General features: G+C 44.7%; 2 protein-coding genes across 7 annotated transcripts in view; both read right to left on the bottom strand.

The window, feature by feature from the left end:
- The window catches only part of LOC310763441 (potassium voltage-gated channel subfamily KQT member 1-like), a 793,949-nt gene that overhangs the window by 515,686 nt on the left and 252,177 nt on the right, over nt 1–26,086 (bottom strand). The window lies entirely within an intron of this gene.
- Nucleotides 1,459–15,650, bottom strand: PTHLH (parathyroid hormone like hormone). Of its 6 annotated transcripts, none has more exons than XM_083616061.1 (4): nt 15,278–15,650; nt 12,819–12,946; nt 5,849–6,271; nt 1,459–1,834 (listed from the first exon to the last, which is right to left on the bottom strand). In XM_083616061.1, exons 2-4 carry the CDS (start codon nt 12,917–12,919, stop codon nt 1,825–1,827), a joined length of 534 nt encoding a protein of 177 aa, XP_083472187.1. In that variant the 5' UTR covers nt 12,920–12,946; nt 15,278–15,650; the 3' UTR covers nt 1,459–1,824. The 6 variants fall into 6 exon arrangements, with proteins under 6 accessions (XP_083472187.1, XP_083472190.1, XP_083472189.1 ...); XM_083616064.1 differs by having other exon boundaries at nt 5,849–6,268; nt 15,278–15,635; XM_083616063.1 differs by lacking the exon at nt 15,278–15,650 and adding an exon at nt 13,690–13,971.

A 26,086-nucleotide genomic window follows, 5' to 3' on the forward strand; every position in this document is an offset into this window, starting at 1 on the left:
TGTGATAAGAATTGTGGGAATATTACCATGTTGTGCCAAATGAAAAGGATCCATCTATACAGCTTTATTGCTGACTTTTAATGACTTTTGGCTGGTGACTACGCTAAGCTAATGGAATTTGCAGCTGATGCCTACATGCTTCCACTGGTGCATATGGCAGCAGCAAAATCCGCTTGGCAGTTTCTACTTGGGCAGTGAGCTGTGCAGCTGGCTGGCAAGAAACAGCCTTGATCTGCAAGGGTAGGTCGCTGGTTTGGAGGAACTGATGCTATCTGAAAGACTAGCACGTTTATCAGGGTGTCTGTTAGCTCCCCTGCTGCCCTAAACTAGTCTAAGACTGTTATCTAATGCATGTGTACTTCTGATTAGGCTTCATTGAAATCAGTGGAATTTGCTTCTTGGGAAATACAGATAGGATTGACCTGCATGTCAAGACACTTGAAATATGAGCTGTCAGCTTGTTTCTCAATGATTATTTACCCACAGTAGGAAACAAAGACTGTATCCACCAGTCTTCAAGGCCTAATCATTTCTCTTAGAACTAGGAGACATTGCTGAGTGTGAATCCAAACTGGGCTTGGAATTGCTGGTCTACCCAAAGTCTAGCCACTGTGTTGGATATTTCACACATTCTCCATGCATTCAGCCACTCCTATGTCCTAAGACAAGGGGCATCAGAATCAGCATACTAGATATTGGGGAAGACCAAACTGTACCTCCAATAAACTCTGTAGGGAAGGAAGAATCTATTGAGTATTTTAGTATATTCCTGTGTAATAGAAGTAGCAGCATCTGGAAATAAACTTGGAATGAGGTGGGAAATTCTAATGGGAGATTTATAAAAACTCAGACTTCAGATGCTCCAAGGCAGCAATGGATTCCTGGCTTGCATTAAGCCCCTTTGGTCTCATCTGCATTTTTCTGCCAGGTTTTTGTTGCTGGATGAATGCTGAGGAGCTACAACTTCCTCCCCACTGTCCAACCTGACCTCCGTCTGTCTCCATCCCTTGTGCTCTGCCTTGGGAAACTCTGGACTAACACTTTTGGAGATCAATTTGTGTTTCCATGTAAGCCCTGTAAGACTGAAGCACATCCCCCTGTGCAGAATTCTTTTCCACAAGTATTAGACACCAGTTCAGCTTCTCCACTGCCTTAATGCCAGATACTGGAGCACAATACATCGTTAGTGATTTCTAACTAAAAACTAATATGAAAATGGAAGCAAAACCAATATAAACATATTAGGTTTGAAGACTATTTTCAGATGCCGCAAAGGGGGAAATGATTGTTCCTTGTCCTTGAGATCTTAAGAGGACACACTTCTTCCTCTGCATCATGATATGATTTTAACTACATTATATTTTATTGGCCTTTAAAAAAAATATTGTAAAAATACCGCCTTTTATACATGCGTGGAAGATTTGTTTGTTTTTTAAACAACTGTACTTGGGCAACTCATTAAAACCAATAAAAAAGGAACCATTTATTTATGTCGTATCAACAAAAGACATAATGTATATCTAAAGTGCATTATGTTACAAAAATTATAGAAAGTCAGCAGCACCAAGATAAACGTTCATGGAAATAAATACATCATTCAACAAAATAAATTATGGTAAATGGACAACAAGAATTGTCTTTGCACAAAAAGAATCTCCCAATATTCACAATGTTCAAATGTGCAGTTTTGGAGAGCATCTGTGGCCAACGTTTTATTCTGATACATTTACAATATTTACAGATAATAAATACTTCTAACACTTTCCATATGTTGACTATTACAGAATACTGCAGTGTGTTTTCCAAAAATCTCAGCTGACGATGTCAACGCCTCCTGCAAAGAAAGAGAAGAGAAATGGGGGGAATTAATATTTTCCCATACAAAATAATTGGACACAACATTTATAGTCTCACAACAGGGTGTGCCTGTTGGAAGAGATGATGAACAACTCTGGTTTTTGTTGTTCTGTCTCTACTGTGCATGGTTTTCAGTACTATGAAACTAGCAATGTGAAGTATTAGAGATCAATTCCAAGTAGCTGATCCTTTGCAGCTGGGTCTCTCCTGAGACCCCCTCCCTCAATGCACAGTCATTAGCAATGCATCACATTTTAATCACAATTTAATATAGTGCTACTAAAACAAATCTAAAACTAGGTATTGTGAAAAATCCACCTTCCAAATCCAGGCTAGGCAGCCAAGTTCCATTCAGGCCTGTTGAGCTTTGCTTCCTATGTTTGAGCCTACATATGACATCCTGTTCAAGATCTGTTCCATCTTTGTTACTTATTTTACATTTGCTGCTGAGGGTGGCCATTGGGCAAAGATTTATTCTGCCCAGACCTGTAATTCTCCAGTCTGCCTTTGACTCTTTCGTGAGATATATTTCAGAAAAGTCTGTTCCCATTTCTGGGGATATCTGTGCACAGCATCTGTAGCTGTGTTCCCAAGGTGAGTGACTGGCTTACAACTTGAAAAATGGGGAAAGGACCGGGAGAAAGAACCAAAACAGCCAAATGAAGGAATAGGGGTGGGTTATAGGTGACCATTTATTAAAGATGAGCAAACAACCTTTAGGCAAAGCTGCGGTAGCCTGGTTTTCTGTGTCATCCTGCCAAGCTGGAGGATTTTCACACATCAGCCCTCAAGCAGCTTTCTTTATTCACCTAAGATCCTGACATAAGACACACAAATCCATGGAAGTGATAAGCAGATTGCAAGTTATCAGATGCAAGCTTTCATTCTTTTTGGAGAATGAAGAGAATTTCAGCTTGGAGCGCCATGGCCTGTTGCATTAGACTCTTAAGTGCACCTCTTAAGACCTTTCGCCTTTCTTCAGAGTGTATAAATAACAATCATGTCCAGGTTTTGGTTTTTTTACTACCTTGATCAAATTAAACAACCACTTTGAATGCTGGCTGCACTATATTAAGACAAGTTCACACCTTGATTTCTCTTATACTGTGTATGAGGAAAATAATTGAAAGCATTTTAAAATCTGCAATTTGAGGGGGAAAGCAGAGTTGTATCATGAAAAGATAACTGAAGTCACTTTTCCTGGAAATGTTCTACCAGTCTTTAAGGTTGATTGTCGTTTGATTAACATTGTGGGAACACGCATTTTTTGCCATCTTATTAGCACTGCATCAGGTAAAGCTGTTTTGGAAGCTCAGAAGCTGAAATTCTACATTCTATTTGACAGAGAAGGGATTTTGCTCTTGTGCTTAAACACTTCCTTTTCTAAAAGATATATTTTAAATATCTCAAGTGTTCAAAGTCCTTACAGGCCCTATAATACTCATAAACTATTATATTGAAAACAAAAATGTTTTGAGACAAGCCCCAATCTAGAAACGCTTTGAGCGTTTTGGGTATCCTTTGGACGCAGCAATGTTGGTTCAAATGTTGCAAAATATTTATAACACAATGGATTACATCCAACATCGCATGAGTGGACTGAATGTGATAGAACCTCCCCTTCTTCTTCATCCCTCGCATCCTCCCCTGAAAGGTAGTCCAAAGGAGCTGCAGGGGAGAGGAGAAGAAGAAGGGGAAGTCACATTGCACCAATGGAAGGCTGTTTTACCACTGAAACAGGCAGACAGTTTTACTTTTGGAAAAAAATGTGATGCCAGTACTCATAGTGGTTGAAGTTCGGTAGGTGCTAGGACAAAATGGTTACCATGGGCAGCAAAAAATAAAATAAAATAAAAAGACTGCCACAAAAAAATGTGGATAGAAATGCAAGTCCTAAGAATAAACTTAGAAAATCTCTGGGAATGGGTTATTGTGAATAGTAAGTCGTCTACATGAAGATTAGGCCAATTTTGACATGTGGATGACCATGAGTTATATTTGAGTCCTGCAGTTCAAATAATACAAAAGTGACACCTTGTGTATCTGTAGGTATTGCCCACACAGGAACCCAAATATTACCGTATTTTTTGCTCTATAAGACTCACTTTTTCCCTCCTAAAAAGTAAGGGGAAATGTCTGTGCGTCTTATGGAGCGAGTGCAGGCTGCACAGCTATCCCAGAAGCCAGAACAGCAAGAGGGATTGCTGCTTTCACTGCGCAGTGATCCCTCTTGCTGTTCTGGCTTCTGAGATTCAGAATATTTTTTTTTCTTGTTTTCCTCCTCCAAAAACTAGGTGCATCTTGTGGTCTGGTGCCTCCTCTGTTTATTACGTTTCCACATATTTACAGGAGACTAGTAATGCTTGTGTCAGGAGTATATAAATAGTGGTTAAATTTGCCTGTTGCTGCAAACTGAGTGTCTAATATTACAAATAAGTCAATAGTCTATATACTAGCTAAAAAGGGATGACTCCATGCTCTTTGTTTTGAGACCCTTGGAAGAAAGGTAGGTTACAAATGTAAGAAAATAAGATTCACTCCTAAGAAGCACACCTGTTAGAGAGCAAATCCTGTTGAACTCTTTTGAATTTCAGAGTAAGCATGTTTAGAATTTCCATATTGCAATGTTTAATCCTGAAATCTTTGGCTGAAATAAAAATCTTTATATTTTCTTTGAGTTAAAGGGGAGTGAAAGAATGAGAGCTTTCACAATTCTTTCAGAAAATGATGATATGGAATCTGTGCAAAGTTGCAGTTCTTACTCTTTTTAAAGAAGCTTGTCATACATGAGAGAAACATGTTTCTCTACCCCCGGGGCAATGCTCCACATTTTTCAGCAGCAGTGTAATTGTTTGACAAGCTGGCAGCAAAATTGGAACTGAACTAACAAGTCCTAATGACAGGGAAAATATTATGGCAGAAAGGCTGGCTGGTGTTAGCAGATATTACTAAGAGAAACTTTCCATGTTCTCCCCTAAGGATACAAACAGTGAGGTTTTTTCTTTTTTCAAAAATGGTGTAAATTGTTAAAGACAAGGGGGGGACATAGCTTACTTTTTATATCTGTGAAAGATATAAGGTAGACTATCATCTCATAATCCTAAAATTTGAAACGCCTCTCATTATAGAAAAACCGTGTTGCATTTTTAAAATGTGCAGAAGTTGTAAAGGGCTTGATTTTCCCTAGCACAAATACAAATCTCTCTGAAATTAATTTGCCCGCCTTCAAGGACTAGTAAATATAGTTGTTACGTAGTTACTAATTCCTTAAAGAGGGATCTAAGAGCTTGGAGTTTTGTCCAGGTAACTTTGCTACTGAGGAACTGACTCAAAGGCAAACACTGTTTTGCTGCCCCTCTCCCTGCAATGGTACCTCGGGTTACATACGCGTCAGGTTACAGACTCCACTAACCCAGAAATAGTACCTCGGGTTAAGAACTTTGCTTCAGGATGAGAACAGAAATCGTGCAGTGGCAGCACGGCAGCAGTGGGAGGCCCCATTAGCTAAAGTGGTGCTTCAGGTTAAGAACAGTTTCAGGTTAAGAATGGACCTCCGGAACGAATTAAGTATGTAACCAGAGGTACGACTGTATCTCCAAAAGGAAGACATTTATCTTGGTAGCTTAAAGCAACCAAATTACCTTAAAGAAGTGGGGAGCTACTGCTCTTGTAGAAGAGGAAGTAGCTTAATAATTTTCACCCTCTAAGTGATGTAGAAAAAAATGGGGATTAGAGACAGTCATACTATGAGGCAAGGTATAACTGCTGGAAACAGCACATTTTCAACATCATTTATTTCTCCTTCAATCCAAGAACCAGACTCCCTTGCACATCTCCAGTTTGCATCAATGGAATTGCATAGGAGAACTTTGCAACGCATTCTGCCCATGTTGATTACCATTTGAGTTTTCCATTTTAGGCATCCTATTGTCTTGGGTAGACCCTGGACATTTAAATTCTTACCTTCTGCATTAAGGCTGAAGAGCATTACCTTGTATTGATATGTGTAGTTCCAAAGATGTCCAATAGGGGGATTTGTGTCATTCCACTGCCAGACCCTCTTGAGCTGAGCCAGGCTGAACGAATCCTCCTTTTTTTCTTCTCTTGCTCTTTACGTTTCCCGGGCTTTCCTTTCTTTTTCTTTCCTGGAGCCTTAGGAGGTTGCTCTTTGTACGTCTGGGCTTTGTTCGTCTCTTGAGTCAGGCACTTGCCTTCATCTTCACTGCCAAACCGGACAGCATAATTCTTTGCGATGGTGGCAGGTTTAGGGTTTGGTGATACCTCTGACATAGCCCGGATCTCGGCTGTGTTAACCCCTTCAATTAAATTTTGCAGGAAGTTTCGTCTTCGAATATCTTGCAAAGACTTTCCTTTATCGTGCAACAGCTGGTATTCTGATACTGTCCTTTTGCTGCTTGAAAAAAAGCAAATCCATACTTCAATAAAAAAAGAAATGTTGCTAAATCAGTTTAGCCAAATCTATTCCTTTCTGGGTACAGTGAAACCTTCCACCTCTAAAGCATTTCCTTGGATATGAGCTACTTTTGGTTCACTTTTCCTTACAGAAATAGAAGATCTAAAATTGAAATAATTTGCGAATTATCTTACACTCGACCTATTGAGCAGTCTTAGCTATCAAAGACAACCACATAAAGTTGCAAAAGACATGGGCATAATGTATCATAGGGGAATAAAAATTCAGCTTATGCATTCTTTGACTTAATACGGGCAAATATTTCCAAACAGATTATCCCCAAAGCAGTCTTATGTCAGGGTGTCTTCTGACATAAACTTTATGATATGGACCAGTGGAAAATGTCTCCTTCCTGCACCACTCTGGTAGCATGAGAAGTCTGAGATCATGTGGGGGTGGCAAGATTTAGCATGACTCATTTCCATGCCAGCATTATTCTAATTTTCAGGAAGAACAATGCTGGGATGTTGTGAAGCTCTGCCGTGGCCTTTTCCCAAGTGACCTCATCCTTCTGATGTCACCAGAGTAGCCCAGGGAAGAGACACATTGCAGCAGCAACTCCACTGCTGTAATATCAAAATGGGTCCTTAGAAATGCAAATTCTTATGCAGATGCATCATGCATGGATTTCTGAGATAGGAACTTCCTTTAGTTTAAAAGAAATTAATGTTCTTTTATGAATAGATTAATTATATGAATAGACGCTGACATATTTGTTCTCTCAGTGGAGACGCTTTGTTGACTTGTGGTGTGCAAGCCCCTTCCCTGTCTAAAGTATGGGGATGTTTTTTTGTACATAGATTGAACAAGTACTTGGTGAAGAACTGTGTCACCAGAACATGATGCAAAGGAGACCATGTGCTGAGGATGTATCAACCTGTTTTTATGATTTTCAATTACTGGAACAGGATGACCAACTTATATGTTCTCTGGGGGATTCTACTCTTCAGGTGGTAGTCTGTGACTCAGAAGTGTATGCTGCCAAATGAATCAACCTTATCATTGGTCAGGCCCCATAATAAATTTATGGAGCAGCAAGAACGATTTTATGCATGGTGCACATGCACCCAGCTATAGACAGAGCATTATGTGAAAATCTGGGGGCAGTTGCCACATGGGTTAGCTCTTTCTTTCCACTTGAAAAAAATGCCTTTTTATTTTCCTTTGAAGTTAAGCCATTGGCAAACCACTTACCATCTCTTGATTATAATCTAGTAGCACTACTAGAGACTGAATAAAACAACTTTGGATGATGAGTGATTTGAAGGGAATATTTGGTCTGCTGTTCATCAGGTGGCCATCTCTCATGTAGAATACAGTTTCTTGGCATACATGCTCCAAGCTAGCCTAGATGTCAGGAGATTTACTCAATGCCTCAGTCTTATATTCTCTATTAACCACTTTTCCTCAGCAGCACCCATCCTGTTAGGCACTCTTAATTTGTTTCTATGTACATAATACTTTCCTAAACTACTGTTTTATACAACAAGAGCAGTCTATATCACATTTTCTCAGCTTCCTCAATTCTAGGCTACTTAAGCAATGGTTTAACCAGGCATTTTGCAAGAGTGCAGACTGGAATAACAAGGGAGTTAAGAAAATGTGGTCCACAGAAACCATATTGTGATCCAACAAGTGATCTAAGCGTTGCCTGGGAAGTAATTAACTATGGGAAAATGTGTGTTTCTGCCTCAGGGTAAGGTGGATGCATTGTGAACTGCACAGGGGAAAAGGGAAGTGGGATTGTAGATCCCAAAGGTGCCACAAGTAGCTGTCCTTCCAGTCTGCTACTAGTGGAATGTGCTGAGGCATTCACATGGTTATTGCACAAACATATTATATCATATTATAAATGAGGGGACTCCTATTGGTCAAGTCAATGGATGTCACTACTCTGTTTCTTAATGAGGTAGGCATGTTGATGTATTTTATCGAGAAACATGGCAGCAATGAGAACCATATATCAACTTGCTGCCTGATGCATTGATCTCCATAGAGACTACAGTGGTACCTCGGGTCAAGAACTTAATTTGTTCTGGAGGTCTGTTCTTAACCTGAAACACCACTTTAGCTAATGGGGCCTCCTGCTGCCGCTGCACCGCTGCTGCATGATTTCTGTTCTCATCCTGAAGCAAAGTTCTTAACCCGAGGTAATATTTCTGGGTTAGTGGAGTCTGTAACCTGAAGGGTATGTAACCTGAAGTGTATGTAACCCGAGGTACCACTGTATTTTGAATGTAGAGACCGGCATTTCTCTGTGTAACATGCAGAGGTTAAGAGGTCTTAAATACCAACATGAAATGTTATTACCACCCCATCGCCACTTGGATTGATGTTCATTTATTCATTTCTCAAAACTTGATTCCTCAGCACTTGATGACTTGCATGTGTGGAGTAACTTCATTTAAAAGAGTTGTGTCAAGGTTTATAACAAGGTCTTGCCTGTGGTATTTGCTCTGGCCTGATCTTTAGAGTGGTTGTAGCCTTAGTGGCTAAGAGGCTGAGCTCCAAACTAGGAAGTCCCTGGCAGCAACAGAGCTAGATGAGACTCTCAGTGGAAAAACAGTGTCTTCAGCGGCAATCAGACTTGACTTTGTATGTGCTCATTGCCAAGTGCTTGGGGATCCCATTGATACAGTCAGTTTTAGCATTTTAATGAAAGTTATGTGTACTAATTGACACCTTGTTGATGTTACCAAAGTGTAACACCTCTCACACTAACTAAAATGGTTTATACAGGCCTGATAAAACTCTATGTGATTCCAGCTCATAAACTGCAATAGCTTAGTTATAGTGTGGAAGTCCCTTCACTTAAAGGTCACTTCAAACACTGCAAGCTACTAACATTAGAAGCACACTCATGAACCTAAAAACAAACAAAACATGTAGATTCATGGGAAGGCAAAAGGGTTGAAGAGAAGGCATGTACCTCAAGCAGTATGATACACTGCACTAAAACATGTACCCTTAAAATTGCAGTGTTAAAGGGACTGAAGGTCCAGTTAGTTCTTAGCTACTATTTTTATCATATTTGTCCAAAGCGACATATCTTGCAGTGCTTTCAGAATTTCTCAGGATGCTTCTCCCTTCTTAACAATCCAAACAATTAGGTACTTTATTAAAAATTTAGAAGCCAAAAGCCTGGCTGACCCATCCAAATAAATGTGAAGAATTCACCTTGCCCCACCTTGGTCTCTCCAACTCTCATCTCTCCACCCCCACCCCTTCTCGTCTAATTTACCGGTAGTTAAATGATGTATGTGAGAGATGCATGCATGCACCCCCCCCTGTTAAAGTAAAATAATAATAATGCACAGCTTGCCTCTGTGCATTTAAGATTGACATTCATGTGCATTCACATAGTTCATGGACCCAGTTAATTGTTTTAAAATAACCATTCAGTGTGTTGAACCAATGTGTACGCCGCTACTGTAAATGCTTCTGAGGAATACAGTGGTACCTCTGGATGTGAACAGGATCCGTTTCGGAGCCCTGTTCGCATCCTGAAGCGAACGCAACCCGCGTCTGCACATGTCGTGTTTCGCCACTTCCGCGCATGTGTGACATCATTTTGAGTGTCTGCGCATGCGCGAGTAGCGAAACCCAGAAGTAACGCGCTCCGTTACTTCCAGGTCACTGCAGAGCGCAACCCGAAAATGCTTAACCTGAAGCGTATTCATCCCGAGGTATGACTGTAGTAATCTGTGACCAAAAAGGGGAAGTGGTGGGGACAAAGGTCATCCCACACTCTTTAAAAAACACACCCCAATACAGCAGGAACCAGAACATCTTGGGAAGGCCCTAGTAAATGATGTCATTTAAATAATAATATAAATATAAATATAAATAATAGAACCATAACACAGGCTATAAGAAATGTAATTATTTCTCCCATTCCATGGAACTGTATGGACTGGGAAAAGATTAAACTATTAAACTTTTCATGTGTGCCTAATCACTGGGGTGGATTACTTGTTGAGTTCCTAAAAACAGAAAGATTGAAGATTTCGAAATTATTAGGATAACCCACTAGAGATCCCTTCCAGCCTGCAAGCCATGTTAAATGAAAGAATTCTGACCCCAAACCAGATGCAGTTAATGCAATGCTAACATGTGGTAAGCAATTTTGAGAGAAGAGTTGAGAGCTTATGGTTTCTCGCTGCCCAGAAGTACCCACACAAATTACTGTATACATTGTATGCCGCATTCACAGAGCTATCATTCAGTCTCATGTACACAGTACTGACTGCTATGAATTCAGCATCATAAACACACTGGCTGGGTTAAACTGCTAATCCCCAAAGGAAAAATGGTTAACCAGTCATCATTAGAAAAGTGTCCACTCCTGATGTCTTGATCACCATAACTTCAGACAGTCGTCCTGGCCCAATTTCTCTTTCACTGCCTCCAAAAAGCTCGCTTCTCGGAACTGCAGTTTGCCTTCTCTTCCTGGAGTCTTTAGGAAAATACATGCCAAGAAACTTTCTATCACTAGAATGTTTACTGATCTGTAAGGTACTTTGTGGGTTTGGTGGCATTCTCATGTTTACAGACTCCTGTGAAGCCCCTCTTCCACAATTTACTCTTTCATTCCACAGTTGGAGGTTGGCTTGGAGTTAGCACTATAGGACAGGCAGAGGCTACGGTCTTTGGGACCAAATCTGTTTTTAGCAGCTTGCTGCGTTCAGTATATAGCCTACCAAACTAAGTTACCAATCAACTCAAAACAGCTGTTCTTTGTAATATGGCAGGCTGTTGTTGTTTGTGGGCTTTGTTCAGGAATATCGCTTCACACACAGTGACTCAGTCTGGGTTAGCACCAAGGGGTGTGTGACTGCGAATTTTGCCTTGGTAACATTTAGTGGAGAGGGAATAATCAGAGATTTGTGGTGGGGAGCATTGCCTCAGAAGAAAGGGAGCCCAGATTAATAGAAAGATATATAGGACTGGTTCCAAGGGAAAGGCTCAACACAAATCCAAACATGGATTTTCTTATTAGCTGCGGTGAGAAGCATGGGGTGGCGTTCAACTTAGTTTTACTCATAGCAGATCAACTGAAATTAATGAACATGTCAAAGTTGGGTCCATTAATTTTAATATGCCCAATCTGAGTAAAACCTAGCTGAATACCACACAGCATTTCCAAATAAAAGACGTAACTAGTGTTAACAAGGGGAAGAGAATGTCCTTTAGCTTTATCTTCAGGACAGTGTTCTCTACCCACATTGCTCAAGGAGGTTTAAAGATTGCATTTTGGGACAAAGTTCATGCATGCATTTTCCAACCAAATTTGAATGGATTTATTATCAGTAATCCCAGCAATCAATGTACTGCATCAGGCAAGTCCCTTAGACATATAAATGCCACCCCCAGAAACATCAATCACTAATATAAAAATAGAGCCTAAAAACAGAAATAAAAGCAGTAAAACAGCGTAAAGCTAATAAGCAGCACTGTTACTTCTAAGTTTATGGAATATATGGGTTCCTAAAATTGTTGGTTTATACTTGGCTTCTGAACTTATTGGACACTCCCCTTCCGAATAATTAAACCAGCATAAAGAGATTTCAGGATCAGGATCTTAAGTAACTAGAAATCTATTGATCATTAGTTCGTAACCACAGTGCGGGATTAATGACATGGGTGGTTTCTCTGTTTTGTTTACATATGCAGGCATATGATTCATATTAATAGACATGGGGGCAGTGGGGGAGCATACATGTTTTGGGTTCTTTCTCAGATTCTCTTATCTCAAAACTCTCACTAAATCAGATATTTAACTCTGGACCAGAAAGTTAATGTTAACTGTCACGGTACCAAGGTGGGCGAAGGCAATGTCTGTGATATAAGTGTCATGTATATTCTCCCACAGTGTAGCTGGGACCTAGGCCAACATGCCTATAGCCCAATTTTCCACATCTGAAGTCTGTAGTGTGTCTGCTATTGTAGCATTCCTGTAATATGAATACTGTCTGTGTGTATATTTGTAATTGTACACAAGTGAGGCTCTGCTCCCCACCCACCCTGTGTCCTTTAAGGACAGCAATTGTTCCTCTTATGCATTGCCAAGAATCACTGAGTGAGATTCTCCCCAACCCCATCACTGTTCTCAACTCTTCCAAATATTATGCTGTCCCCAAACAGTCTTCATAATCACACTTTGAAAAATATCTTCCTATGCATATAGAGAACCAGCATCACTTTTAAAAAAACTGGAAGCAGTGAAAGGGATAGTTCCTTATCTGTTATTTTTCTAAAATTAAACTTGTCCTTATTGCTATTATTCTTTAAAGGTTGAATAAAATCTGTATCCCTGACCAATGACTTCATAAGCAGCTGGTTTAAGACGTTTCAGGCACTTTCCCCTGTGAAAAGCTGAAATGCCACTGTTAGAAAGAGGAGATCAGAGCTGTTGTTGTATCAAAATTCCCTCCCCAACCACTCCAACTGTAATGATAGAGGAGAGGAAGATCAAACTGGAACTTACAGTCTGCGGCTATTCCCTTCCAGCGATCTCTCAGAGGAGGGTACACAGTAACTCAGTATAAAAACCAGGAAACTCCACTGGTGAAAGAGCCTGGGGAACATCGTCGCTTTGCTGTGAGTCTTTGGAACCTGCGAAGGAAGACACGATAAGTTTTTGCTCCTAAGCGTGTGGGTGCGTGAGACGCGCTTTGAAGCGGAGACGGAGCTCCCACGCGTGGATTCCCCACTTCGTCCCTACCCCACCCCCCCGCCACACACACACAAAATCCAGAGCAATCTTCTGAGCTGAAAGCAAGCGGAGTGCCTAGGTGGGCAACAGAACCAAGGATTCTGTGTCCCAGGACAGCCCTGAACTGGGCAGGGGGTCGCGTCCTTCAAGAACTGCAGCCGCTTTCCTTTCCTCTCCGAGAGAGAAAGCCACGCATCCTCCGTCGGCAAAGTACCTAAAAATCGAGGTTCAGGTCAGGAGCTTCCGGCAAGTTGTCTTCTCTGCTTACAGTACTTACTAACATACACCCGCACACTGAGTCCTGGTGCGCGCACACCCGCCGAGCGCTACGAAAGGGAGGAGGGAGGCAGCGGGGAGAGCAGCCGCCTCTGGGAAACCTGCTGGAGGAGGAGGAGGAGGAGGCATTTTGCAAAGAGATGGCGCCCGAGGAGCATGGGCCGAGACCCCAGCGCTGCCGGCGAGCCCCACCCTTGGCGGAAGAGCGCCCGCCCGCCTCCCACGCCCGCCAGCAAGATCCTCGGGGTCCCGGAGCTCGTGGGATGCGAAATCGGCCGTGAGGGACAGGGCGCGACTTCTCTTCGAAGGCAGCAGAAGGGAGCGTGCCTTTCCGTGTCGCGAGGAGCAGATCGCATTTCAAACTAACCTCCCCGCAAGCAGAAAATCCATCAGGGTCCCTGAGGCGCTACATTTCTACGTGCAGCGAGGGTTCTCTACTTGCGCGGGGAACATTTCACACGAGCCAGAGCGAGCCTAGAGTCCTTCTGTCCTCCGAGGTCTCCCGGCCTCATTCCGCCGCAGGTGTCGAAGCGGCTTCCGCAGCCCCCCTCGCCGCTGGGACTGGGGCGAGGCGGGGAGGCCGAGGGGGCGCCGTCCGCCCCGCGGCCCTTCCTCCTCCCCACCTCCCCGAGGCCCAATTCCGACGGGGCGACCTGGCGCCGAGGGCGCTCCGGCCCGGGCGGGGACTCCTCCGCCAGAGGCGCCGCCGAGCTCCGCGCCGTTTCCCCCGCGGGAGGAGGAGGGGGCGGCAGCCGGCGAAGCGCCTTCGCGCGCGAGAAAGGGCTCGCGCTCGCCGGAGTCCCAAAGAGCAGCCGGCGGCCCGGCGGCGGGCACCAAGGCGCGGCCGAGAGAGAACCCCGGGCCCGGCCCTCGTGGCTCGGCCGAGCTGCTGGAGATGCGAAGAAGAAGAGCGAGGCTGCGGGTCGCGGGTTCCGATCAGGCGAAGGCCAGGGACTGTCCGACCCCGGAGCGGACGAGCCGGCTGACGAGAGGCTTTCGAGGGAGTGGGCCTGGCGCCTGGGGCGAAGCCCCAAAGGGCATTTCTCCACCTCCCCCCGAAAGAAGGGCTGAGTGAAGTTGCTCCTCGGGAGCAAGGCCCCGGCGGATCCTGCCGGCCCGGCCTGGAAGCGCCCAACCCGGCGGCCTTGGGCAGAGCCGGGCGGAACTTGTCCGCCTTGGTTCCTGGGATGCGCCCCAGGCGCCCTGCCGAGCAAGGGGAGCGGGCCTATCAGGCAGCAAATCTTTCAGGGCCGACCTTCCCTGGTGCCCTTTTGGCCGAAATGCCTTGGGCCGGCCTCCCCTGCCCAGTCCCCTTCAGTGGCGCTGCTTCTGCTCCTTCACCAGCCCCATTGGAATGAATGGGAGTCACGCCATTTAGTTCAATGGAACTTGGAAGAATGGACCCGCCTCCTGCTTATGGGGAAGTTTAATGGGCACATTTTCCCAGTAGGAGTCTTCATCCCCACCATCCAACACACACCCAATCCTGGGAACTTCTTTCCCGACAGCTCAGTTAGTAGATCTTGAGGGTCTTGGGTTCGAGCCCCACACTGGGCCAAAGATTCCCTTCCAAATCTTACCATTCTATGATTCTAGGACTACATCACAAGCCTGCCTCCAGTGTAACAATGAGATATTTGAAATACACCAAATTCCCCCAACTAGAGATATCAAATCAGGTGAAGCCCAGGATTTGTTTGGGATTTTGAAAGAGGTGGCAGGACTACCCTGCTCCAAACTGCCTCTTGCTCAGCCAATTCAAACAGAGGCGAATGCACAAATCAACCGGTCCTCGGATTTCTTTTCTCTGCATTGCCCAGGAAATGCTGCTCTCTGAAAACCACCAGAGATCTTCTGTGGGGCTGCCGACCCATTCATTACAGACTTAGGAAAAACAAACAGTTGGTGTAAAAAGACTTGGAAAACTGAAGTTCCCCCAGAATTCATTACTTCACCTTTTCCTTGAGCGCTTCTCCTCTTCGCCTTCTCAGAGATCAGCCTGGCCAAGACAAAGTTGGTTTTCTCAGCGGTCGCTTCCAGAATTTATTTTGTCTCTCTCTCCTCCTTTCCACCCTAGAAAGCAAGCCAGTCACAGGAGAGGGAATCTCTCTCTCCCCTTTCAGCTCCAGTAATGCAAACCTAGGAGTTTTTATTTTGCATGGGAGAAATGAACAGAATGCAAATAAAATTAAAATAAGATAATAGGAGCAGGTGCTTCCTTTTCTCTGACTCTTTGTGTCACTGGAGGAACAGAGAGGGATTCGCCTTATATATAGCTATACGGAAACGGGGTGGGGATGGGAGAACCCCTTTTTTCTTTCTGCCCTCGAGGGAGCATGTGATGCGAATGGGCCTGGGCATGACGCGGCCCCGGGAGGGCTGGCTGGACGGGGCCCCAGAGCCCCATCTGGTTGGACGGCGACCGCCCATCGCGCCCTCCAGCAAATGGAGGGGAGAGGGAGTTGCTGCTCGCCTCCTCTCGTCGCCATTGGCCCGCGGGACACCTACACACGCATGCCGGAGCCGTGAGGCATCCCAGTCCGGGCTCCTTCCCGCACCGTCACCTTCCTGCCATTGCATCCCTCTGGAATTCCTGCTGCCCCGCTGGCTCCTTTCCCTTCCATCACAGCTGTTTCCAAAATGCCCTGGAGGAGCGGAGCTGAGGCGGTTGCTGCCCCGCTGCCCCGGCTTTTGGCCCCTGCTGCCGGCGTCTCTTCCGCAAGAAGGGGTTGCTGGAGAGAAATGCTCCTCTGCCTGCCGCGCCAGGAGGCCAGACCTTCAGAAGGCGCTTCTTATCTGATCGCACTCCTGCGCTTTTAAACCCTTCGCTTCCGAACGCCTTGTTTGTGCGTTTTGAGAGCCGACCTCACGTCTTGGGCTGATGAATGTGAGAAATGAGCCCTGGAGCTTTTTTTCCTGGGGTAAAACGGTTATCTACGCGTAGGGAGTGGATGAAGAATGGTGGCGGAGGCGCGCGTGTCAGCAGACCTCCTAGCTAGGAAAAGCGCCTGAGGGATTTCGAGGAGCCACAAGCCCAGCGCTTCTGTTGTCTGACTCGGGGTGGGCTGGGGCTCCCTTAATATCCGCGGGCTGGAAGAGCTCCTACTTTTGTTTGCCCCAGCAAAGTCTGACAAAGGATTCAAAGTGCACCCGCTTCCCCCCTTAGGGTGTTTTTTGTTTCTCTGTTCCTGCTCCCCAGCCTCACCCTAGTATGCATACGCATCCTTGCTCCTGTCCTCTTCTTCCTCCTTCAGCTGGACATTTGACTTCCGGAATAGCCAAGCGGCTCTTCTTCCTGATCCTCTACGTGTTTACTCAGGATATGAAGTCTCAGTGGAACTTCTACTGCCAAATGAATGGGCTGGAAGCTGTGGCCTTCACAGCTCTATGAGGGTTCTCCAGAAAGGTGTCTTTCTGGACTTTGAACCCAGGCCAGTAACATTTCAACTGGTGTTTGCACACCAGTGACTTCCATAGCACTATTCAGCAGGCAAAGTGTCTTACAAATTTCCTGTACAATTCTGCCCCACCCCCACTGTTTTGTCAAATCTCTTGATGATCCATCCAGCCTGCTAGGAAGTGGATTCTCCCACGTAGGTGTCCTGTCTGATCAGCCTCTTGTTTCCTGTGTTCCCGTAATCAGGAGCAGTGCACCTCCCTCTTTTTCTCCCTGCCCAGACACTTCCTGATACTACTAAACTATGAACAGGTGGGTTGAACTGGATAGCTTCACTTGATGCAGCTTCTTCCACTTATGAATTGTTGCAGCAGTTTTCATGTAACATACTTTTTTGGCTGGATGCCTGTAAGAATTTAAGTTAAAACACACAAAGAGAGTGAAGTGTGTTGTGCCAAACCTGCTGCCTGGTTCTAAGAATCTAGTAGTCTCTCTGTGTGTCTAATAGTAGATTGACTTTCCATGTTGAGGAGGGCAAGGATTCAGTTATTTAATTCATAAAGCCTGTTCCTTCTATATATAGCTCCATGGTGAATGCTGCTGGCATTTGCTTCGGGTGTGTAGACTGTGGAGCGTGGCAGAACTCCAGAGGGATAAAACACAGAATCGGGTTGTGACTCCAAGGCACTTGATGCTTTGGACTGGCTGGTTCAATCCAGTGAGCTGTCCATGGTGGTTGCAGCCCAGGAAGTTCCTCTCCTGGTCATAGCAAGTGGCAACCCCCTTCCTTCCTTCCTTTAAGATATCTTTTCTCATAGAATCATAGAGTTGGAAGAGACCACAAGGGCCATCGAGTCCAACCCCCTGCCAAGCAGGAAAACCATCAGAGCACTCCTGACATATGGTTGTCAAGCCTCTGCTTAAAGACCTCCAAAGAAGGAGACTCCACCACACTCCTTGGCAGCAAATTCCACTGTTGAACAGTGATGGTACAATGATAAAGCTGTTTATACACAAAAGCCTCTTGGGGCTAGGGGTGTAGACATTTGTTCCACAGATCCCCTGCACCCCCAAGGCACTTTGGTATCCTCAGTTATATACAGTGGTACCTTGGTTTACAACCATAATCTGTTCCGGAGATCCGTTTGTAAACCAAAACAGGTTGTAACCCAAGGCGCGCTTTCTCCAATAGGGCCTCCCAAAAAAATTTGTTTGTAATCCCCCCCCCCCAAAAAAAAGGTTGCAATCCAAAAAAAGTTTGCAAACCGGGACACGCACTTCCGGGTTTGATGTGTTTGTAATCCAAAATGTACGCAAACCAGAGTTTGCAAACTAAGGTACCACTGTATCTGGAGCAACCTATTTGGGAGAATGGATGCAAAGCCTACAGCATTATATTATCTTGTTTTAGATCATGTGGGAACCATGGCTAATGGTGGGAGATCTAGATGGCTCTGAGATCTTATGATGAAAAGCAAATAGATAGATGATAGATAGATGATAGATAGATAGATAGATAGATAGATAGATGATAGAGAGATAGGTAGATGATAGATAGATAGATAGATAGATAGATATAGATAGATAGATAGATAGATGATAGATAGATAGATGATAGATATAGATAGATAGATAGATAGATGATAGATAGATAGATAGATATCGATAGATAGATGATATATAGATAGATAGATGATAGATAGATGATAGATAGATAGATAGATGATAGATAGATGATAGATAGATAGATAGATGATAGATAGATATAGATAGACAGACCAGCAAAATTTGTAAGGCCACAGATCACCCCCGCTTTTAAATACCAGGGTATGCTCCTGATCAGCAGGTGATCTGCTTTGTCTAATACTTCCCATTATAGCCACCCACTTGACTTGTATTCATCCAGCTTTGCCACTATTGGTCAGTCTGGTCTCTAGTTGTAGTCCATGGCAGAATTTTATATGCAGGAATCAGAATTTCTTTGTCCAGTCATCTCTTGGTGTCACTTGAAAACTGCATAATGCCCAGAAGAGCCTAATCCAACTAAGTCTGCAACTTCTTCCTACATGCTATCTGTGACCAATACACACCAATGAACAAGCCAGCTTCAACCCTGCTCCACTTTGCTTAATATCTAGCCTGATTAAGAGTTCTGGAGAACTCAAAAGTGACATTTTGGTTGGTCCTAATAAAGGTTTCTCACATTGCTGCCCAGGTTTGTAGAAGCACAGATTTAAAATCAGGGTGTCCCTAATCCAGATTCACTAAAAACACAAATACCTTCCTTTTGTTGTTGTCACCTCACCTCCAGCAGAAAGGAACACACTTGCAACTGGCTTGCATAAGATTCTGATTAACTGGGTGGGAAGTGAAGTGGCTTGCGCTTTGACATTCCAGTGTTCGGAAAAAGCCAACAGGAGCAAGAGGAACCTCTGAAATACCTTGGGACTCTGTCATCTAGGTCAGGTTTGGACAAGTACAGATTTAGTATCAGAGTGTCCATAATCCAGATTAGCTAAAACCATATATATTGCTGTAAACTGTATGTGACAATTTTTAAAACTCCTGCGTATACATCTTGTTCTCACATCTAAATACTGAACATTTATTGGGTTCGGATTAAATAAAATGTGTGGTGTGGCTCACAATTGCTTCTCTGGAAAAGAGAAATCTGTTCAGCTGATTCATTCCCCATCCCAGTGGCTAGCAGTTTGAACAGGTAAATTGGCAGGCTATGAAGGTAGGCATTTTGTCAAGCCTAACATTTTAATATAAATTTTCTGCTTTTTTGCATTACCCCAATAACCAATAAAAAGATTTGGAAAGGAAAAGATTTAGTAGAGCACATAAATGAATGTCGTCAATACCTAGAATGGGCATTGCCATTCAAGTACTGTGTGTGCACTGTGTCATGTGATCAATTATGTGGGGCAGGGCTTACCTCCCCCCCCCACATTTTATTCAGGTTGGCACCCCTGGTAGTGATATAATGAGTACTTTCCATTCATGACATCAGGTTTGTCTTTGGCTCAAATATTTGTTAGTCTTCAGTTTTTGATGTATTAATTCCTTGTTATGTAGAAAAGCCTGAACATTGTAATTTTATTTTATATAGTAGATATAGTTTAATATGCAATAAATGTATTGTCAGATGGGTCAATTTGGTTAAATTGTATAATCATCTTTTATACTAAGGGAACCAATTTCCAGATTTGTAAGTTTTTGTTTGTTTCTTTTGTTACTGTGTTTGTATTGTGTATGCTAGTTCTAAGGACCCATGACCCTCTTAGTTAGTAGCTCAGTCTTCTCATTCAGGAATTGTATGAGAAAAATAGATCAACTTTTTGACTCAGTCTGGAGAATCTGAGGAGTGAAGGATTTCCCACAGCAAATTTAGACTCAGAGAATCACAGAATTGTAGAGTTGGAAGGGGCCCGGTGGGTTATCTAGTCCAACCCCTTGCAATGCAGGAATCTCAACGAGATCATCCATGATAGATGACCATCCAACCTATGTTAAAAAACCTCCAACTGTCAAACAGTTCTTATCGTCGGAAAGTTCTTCCTGATCTTTAGTCAGAATCTCCTTTCTTCTAACCTGAATCCACAGCAGGAGGAAACAAGCTTCTTCTATTTTCCTTGTGACAGCCCTTTAAATATTTGAAGGTGGCTATCATACCTCCTCTTCAGTCTCCTCTTATCCCAGCTAAACATACCCAACTTCCTCAACCGTTCCTCATGAGGCTTGGTTTCCAGACCCTTTTATCATCTTAGTCTCTCTCCTCTGCACATGTTCCATCTTGTCAATAGTTGCCATATGCAGCCTATACCAGCCAACTCAATAAGAGTCTTCCCTGCATGTTTTCTTTGCAGGTGTATTTTGCAATGTGTCCCTGAGGGCACATCGAGACTGTCACTAATTTCAGACAGGATTCAGTCACATACTGGCAAATTCAGACATGAGCTCTCTCTCTTTCCTTCCTACACCTCCTCCTTCCCCTGCCCCTGCCTTTAAAACTTTGGGAAAGAGCCAGTGAAAACAGTGTGATGATAGACTAGTGCAAATTTGGTATAGGGAGAAAGTTACAAAGTTAAGCAATAATTGATGAAGTGTGTTTCAGTAAAATGCTCTATGTAAAAACCTATGCATCCTTTAGATGCAACCTGAACTGTAGATCAGTGTGTTCTGGAACACACAACATTTACCAAGGTAACTGATGGGCTCTGCTTCAGAAATACTGAATGTTGGCTCCTTTTTTCTCCTTTCTCCTTCCATTTTCTCTCATTCAGCTTTGCTGTTTTTACTTTCTGTCTTTCAATATCTTCTCAATATTTTATTTGTTGACATAATATTGTGGATTATAATAGTAATCACTGTTACCTAAGGTCTGAGCTGACCTTTCGTGTAAACTGTGTAAATGTTGTTTGGATGTCTGTTTCTGCTTCAATAAAATAATCTCCAGATCTTGGAAACCTGAAAGGAGCTTTGAACTAAATCCTAAGGGGGAGGCAGACAATATTACAGCAGATAAGGGAATACCTGGTACTGGGAATAATAGCTCCCTTGATACACAGGAAACAGGAGTGGTTGTGTTAGTGAAACCTGTGGAATGGCAGGAAATGTCATGGACTGGCTGGATGCCAGCTGGATGAGTGTGGGAAGCACCAGATGGGGAACACTCAATATTATTTATTTATTTATTTATTTCCTTCATTTATTTCCTTCCTTCCTTCCTTCCTTCCTTCCTTCCTTCCTTCCTTCCTTCCCACCTATCAGGCTGGGTTTCCCCAGCCACTCTGGGTGGCTCCCAACAGATTAAGAACAGAATAAAACATCTAGCCTTTGGACTAGTAGAATTCATGCCAAACTCCTGAGTTATGGAATCTCTCCCTCAGATTCCCTAAAACTAGACCAAATCACTGCTCAAAGACTGATCCGCCAAAGACTGGATGACATCGATTTACAGCGAAATTATACGCTGGGGGGAGGTGTTTGTTCGCCCCAGAACATTGGTATCACTTTAACTTACTGCGTTCCATCATACCTCTCCTCCCTTTCGACTGTTGCCCATAGACTGGCCTTCACCAAAGCGAGGTTTAATGTTTTTCCCTCCAATGTCCTGAGACATAGGTTCTCAAAGGGCCAAGCCCCCGCCGTGTGCGAATGTGATAAGGTGACGCTGGAGTCGCTCCAGCACATCATGTTCACTTGCCCCTTGTTTAATGTGCCACGGGCAAATTTGTTGGGATCAATCATACAGAAACTAGAGGGTACCCCACCAAAATTCCACCTCGCCCAAATCTTGCAGGACAAGGATACCCACACGACCCTGAAGGTGGCTAGGTTCCTAGTTGCTGTCCTTTCCCAAAAGCGATGCCAAGGAGCACTACAAGCTAATTAAGGCGTAGTATGCCTTTCCATTTTATAGTATTTTATTGTTATAGTGGTGTTTTATTGTTATAGTGGTGTTTTAGCGATTGCTTTTTTTCCCCTACGGCACAAGCTGCTATTTATGTGTTGTTTTTACCTGTATGGGCCTATGGCCGTAATAAATGAAATGAATGAATCATAGAATCATAGAGTTGGAAGAGACCACAAGGGCCATCGAGTCCAACCCCCTGCCAAGCAGGAAACACCATCAGAGCACTACTGACATATGGTTGTCAAGCCTCTGCTTAAAGACCTCCAAAGAAGGAGACTCCACCACACTCCTTGGCAGCAAATTCCACTGTCGAACAGCTCTTACTGTCAGGAAGTTCTTCCTAATGTTTAGGTGGAATCTTTTTTCTTGTAGTTTGGAACCATTGCTCCGTGTCCACTTCTCTGGAGCAGCAGAAAACAACCTTTCTCCCTCCTCTATGTGACATCCTTTTATATATTTGAACATGGCTATCATATCACCCCTTAACCTCCTCTTCTCCAGGCTAAACATGCCCAGCTCCCTTAGCCGTTCCTCATAAGGCATCGTTTCCAGGCCTTTGACCATTTTGGTTGCCCTCCTCTGGACACGTTCCAGTTTGTCAGTGTCCTTCTTGAACTGTGGTGCCTGGGTTGTTGTGCGTAAGAGAAACCTGGTGGACAAGCAGCGGCAAGAACAGGCCCATCTGCTTCATCCAACCAAGTCTCTGTTACACATGCCAGGTCAAGTCGTGGATGACAGCGGTCTTGTGAATCATTGACCTGGCATTGCACAGCAGCACCTTCAGGTCATGTGGGTCTCCCTTGTTGATTCCAGTATCCTTCCAGTCAAGACCAGACCCAGAGGCAGGGATAGTTCTCAAACAACGACTAAGCCTGCTTCCTCGGTAATGACATGGTCTGCTCTTAGCGTAACTCCTCCTCCTGCCCGTGATCACTGAGACTGGGTGTCCCAGTGCATTCCCCCCTGCAGAACCTGTCCCAGTCATTCTGTTGGCTGGGGCCCACTCCCAGGCAACCCTAACCCTCTTTCCTTAAGAACAGAACTATACAAACTATTCAAAACTATACCAACTATACCAAAAAATAAAAATAGAAACTAATAATAATAAAAACAATTTACTATACTAAAATTAAACCAATACCCAACCCATCACCCATCCCACCCCCCAACAGAGAAATAAAAAGCACAAAAAACTCCACCATTTAAAACACCACATAAAATATAATTTAAAAACAATTAAAAAGAGGAGCCTTCTCCGCTGGGTAGCAGCTGCAGTCCTTGTGAAGCCGCAGTCCTTGTGAAGCCTGTCAGGCTCCGCCCCAAGCCAGGTGGAGAGAGGCAGGGCAGAGCCCCCAGCAGGCAGTCCTCGAGGGAAGAAGGCCCAGAGCCAGGGGATTGGTGGTGGGACCATGTTGAGTGACCAGAGGGAGAAGAAGAGGCTGGAGAGGAGGAGGCCCAAGATGTGGTGATGAGGCAGGTTGATGAAGAATCTAGGGCATCTCCTCATTCTGCTGCAACCAACTCCCCTTCTCACCCCCCCCACCCCCTGGTCTCCTAGAACACACAGAGAAATGAAAAGAGCAGAGCAAGACTGGTTGTCTAGACTGCTTGGGGGAAATCCTGCAGAAGATGGGACTTTGGCAGCTGTGGGAAGCCAGGGACCTTCAGTCCTTGAAACTACCTCATGTGGCAAGACCTCCTGGGAAGACTTGCTGGGATTACTAGACCTGCACTGCTTTGGTTGCTTTGAATAAGGAGTTAACGTCACTGACACTTTGTTTTATTTGCTGACATATGCTTGACTCCTGCTCCTGACAGGAAACAAGCAGAAGGAAGCAGCTGGAGGGAATGTCTCATGGTTCCAGTGCTCTCTGTACTAATGCACAAAGTATGAGAGCAAGACAAATTTGAGCTCATAATACAGGATGGCAAATATGACCTAATAGACATTACTGAAACTTGGTGGGATGAGACTCATGACTGGAATGTAGAATTTGAGAGGTATAATCTGTTGCTGCTGCCGCTTTGCCGGTGAATCTTGGGGAGGACCGCTCCCCCTGGAAGCCCATTTTCCACCTTGGGCCTGGGGGCGGGCCCCATACTCCACCACATCATATAAGGCTCCAAGGAAGCCCGGGACATTGCTGCTGCCGCTTTGCCTATGAGTCTTGGGGAGGACCGTTCCCCCTTGAAGCCCATTCTCCACCTTGGGCCTGGGGACGGGCCCCATACTCACTTCCGCAGCCTATGGGGCTCCAGGGAGGCCTTGGGTGTGTGGCGTGGGGTGGGTGTTTAGTTGGTTATGGGAATTTGTTTAATTTAATTATGTTGTGTTTGTAACTTTCTGTTTTTTGTTTTTATAGTTTTATTGTTCTGTTAGTTTTTTTGTATAGGTTTTAATTTGATTTTAAGGGGAGGGTTCAGGGCTGCCTGGGAGTGGGTCCCAGCAAACAAAATGGCTGGGGCAGGTTCCACGGGGGGGGGGGGGGGCGTGCACTGGGACAACCGATCTTAGTGATCATGGGTAGGAGGAGGAGTTACGCTAAGACCAGACCATGTCATTACCGAGGAAGCAGGCTTAGTCGTTGTCTGAGGACTATCCCTGCCTCCAGGTCTGGTCCTGACCGGACGGATACTGGAATCAGCAATGGATACCCACACGACCTGAAGGTGCTGCTGTGCAATGCCAGGTCAATGATCCATAAAACCATTGTGATCCATGATTTGATCGTGGATGGAGGATTTGACCTGGCATGTGTAACAGAGACTTGGTTGGATGAAGCAGATGGGCCTGTCCTTGCCGCTGCTTGTCCACCAGGTTTCTCTTACACACAGCAACCCAGGCCTTGTGGGTGGGGAGGGGGGGTTGCAGTGATTTTTAGGAAGTCATTAGTTTGCACCAGGCGTCCTATTGAAAAGACCCAGTTCTCTAAGTGCATGTTCTGGAAGTTGGGCAATAGGGGCAGTACAGGATTCCTTTTGGTGTACCGACCTCCCTGCTGCACCAAGGATTCCCTGCCCGAGCTGCTTCAGGTCATGGCGGATGTTCTCCTGGAGACACCCAGTTTGGTTGTCCTAGGGGATTTTAACATCCATGCCGACACGAACTTACAAGGGGCCGCTCGGGACTTCGTGGAAAGCATAGCCTCCATGGGGCTGTCCCTGAATAAATCTGGCCCAACTCATAGCTGCGGGCATGCCTTAGACCTGGTGTTCACCTCTATGGATGTTGGTGATCTAACATTAAGTAAAAGCGAAACCAAAGAAGTGTCATGGTCAGATCACTTCCTGGTGCAACTGGACTTCTCCATGACCCTTCCCCTCTGTAGGGAGGTGGGACCGATTCAGATGGTCCGCCCCCACCACTTAATGGATCCAAATGGTTTTCAGAGAGTGGTAGGGGATGTTTTATCCCATGTTGATGGCCTTTCAGCTCATTCCCTGGTGGCCTGCTGGAATGTGGAGTTAATCAGGCCTATTGACTGTTTGGCTCCAAAGCGCCCTCTCCGATTGCATGGAACCCAGATAGCCCCGTGGTTTTCCATGGATCTGAGGGCAATGAAACAATCGTTGAGACGGCTAGAGCGCCGGTGGCGGATAACCCATTCTGAATCTGACTGGACACGGGTTAGAGCTCAATGTCGAGCCTACCAAGTGGCAATAGCGACGGCGAAGAAGACTTTCTTCACCGCCTCTATTGCATCTGCGGAAAACAGCAGCAGGAGACTCTTTCAGGTGGTTCGCAATTTAGCGGAACCACCCGCTCCATCAGGGCCCAGTACGGGCCACATGATTTCCTGCAATGATTTTGCAAAGTTTTTTGCAGATAAAGTTGCTCAATTTCGAGAAGAGGTAGACTCCACCGTGGGAGCAGGGCCCGGCCGGGAGAGTGCTAGAGTCCTGTCTAGTCAAGTTGCGTGGGATCAGTTCTAATCTGTTACCCCC

The sequence above is a fragment of the Podarcis filfolensis genome, assembly GCF_964270895.1.
Source record: "Podarcis filfolensis genome assembly, chromosome: 5".
In the NCBI taxonomy this organism is placed as follows: Eukaryota; Metazoa; Chordata; class Lepidosauria; order Squamata; family Lacertidae; genus Podarcis; species Podarcis filfolensis.

Excerpts from the sequence above, each read along its gene's own strand:
- PTHLH (XM_083616065.1), bottom strand. Across the intron at positions 6,272-12,818 it reads GAAGGGAATAGCCGCAGACT|CAGCAAAAGGACAGTATCAG; the intron begins GTAAGTTCCAGT and ends CTTTTTTTCAAG.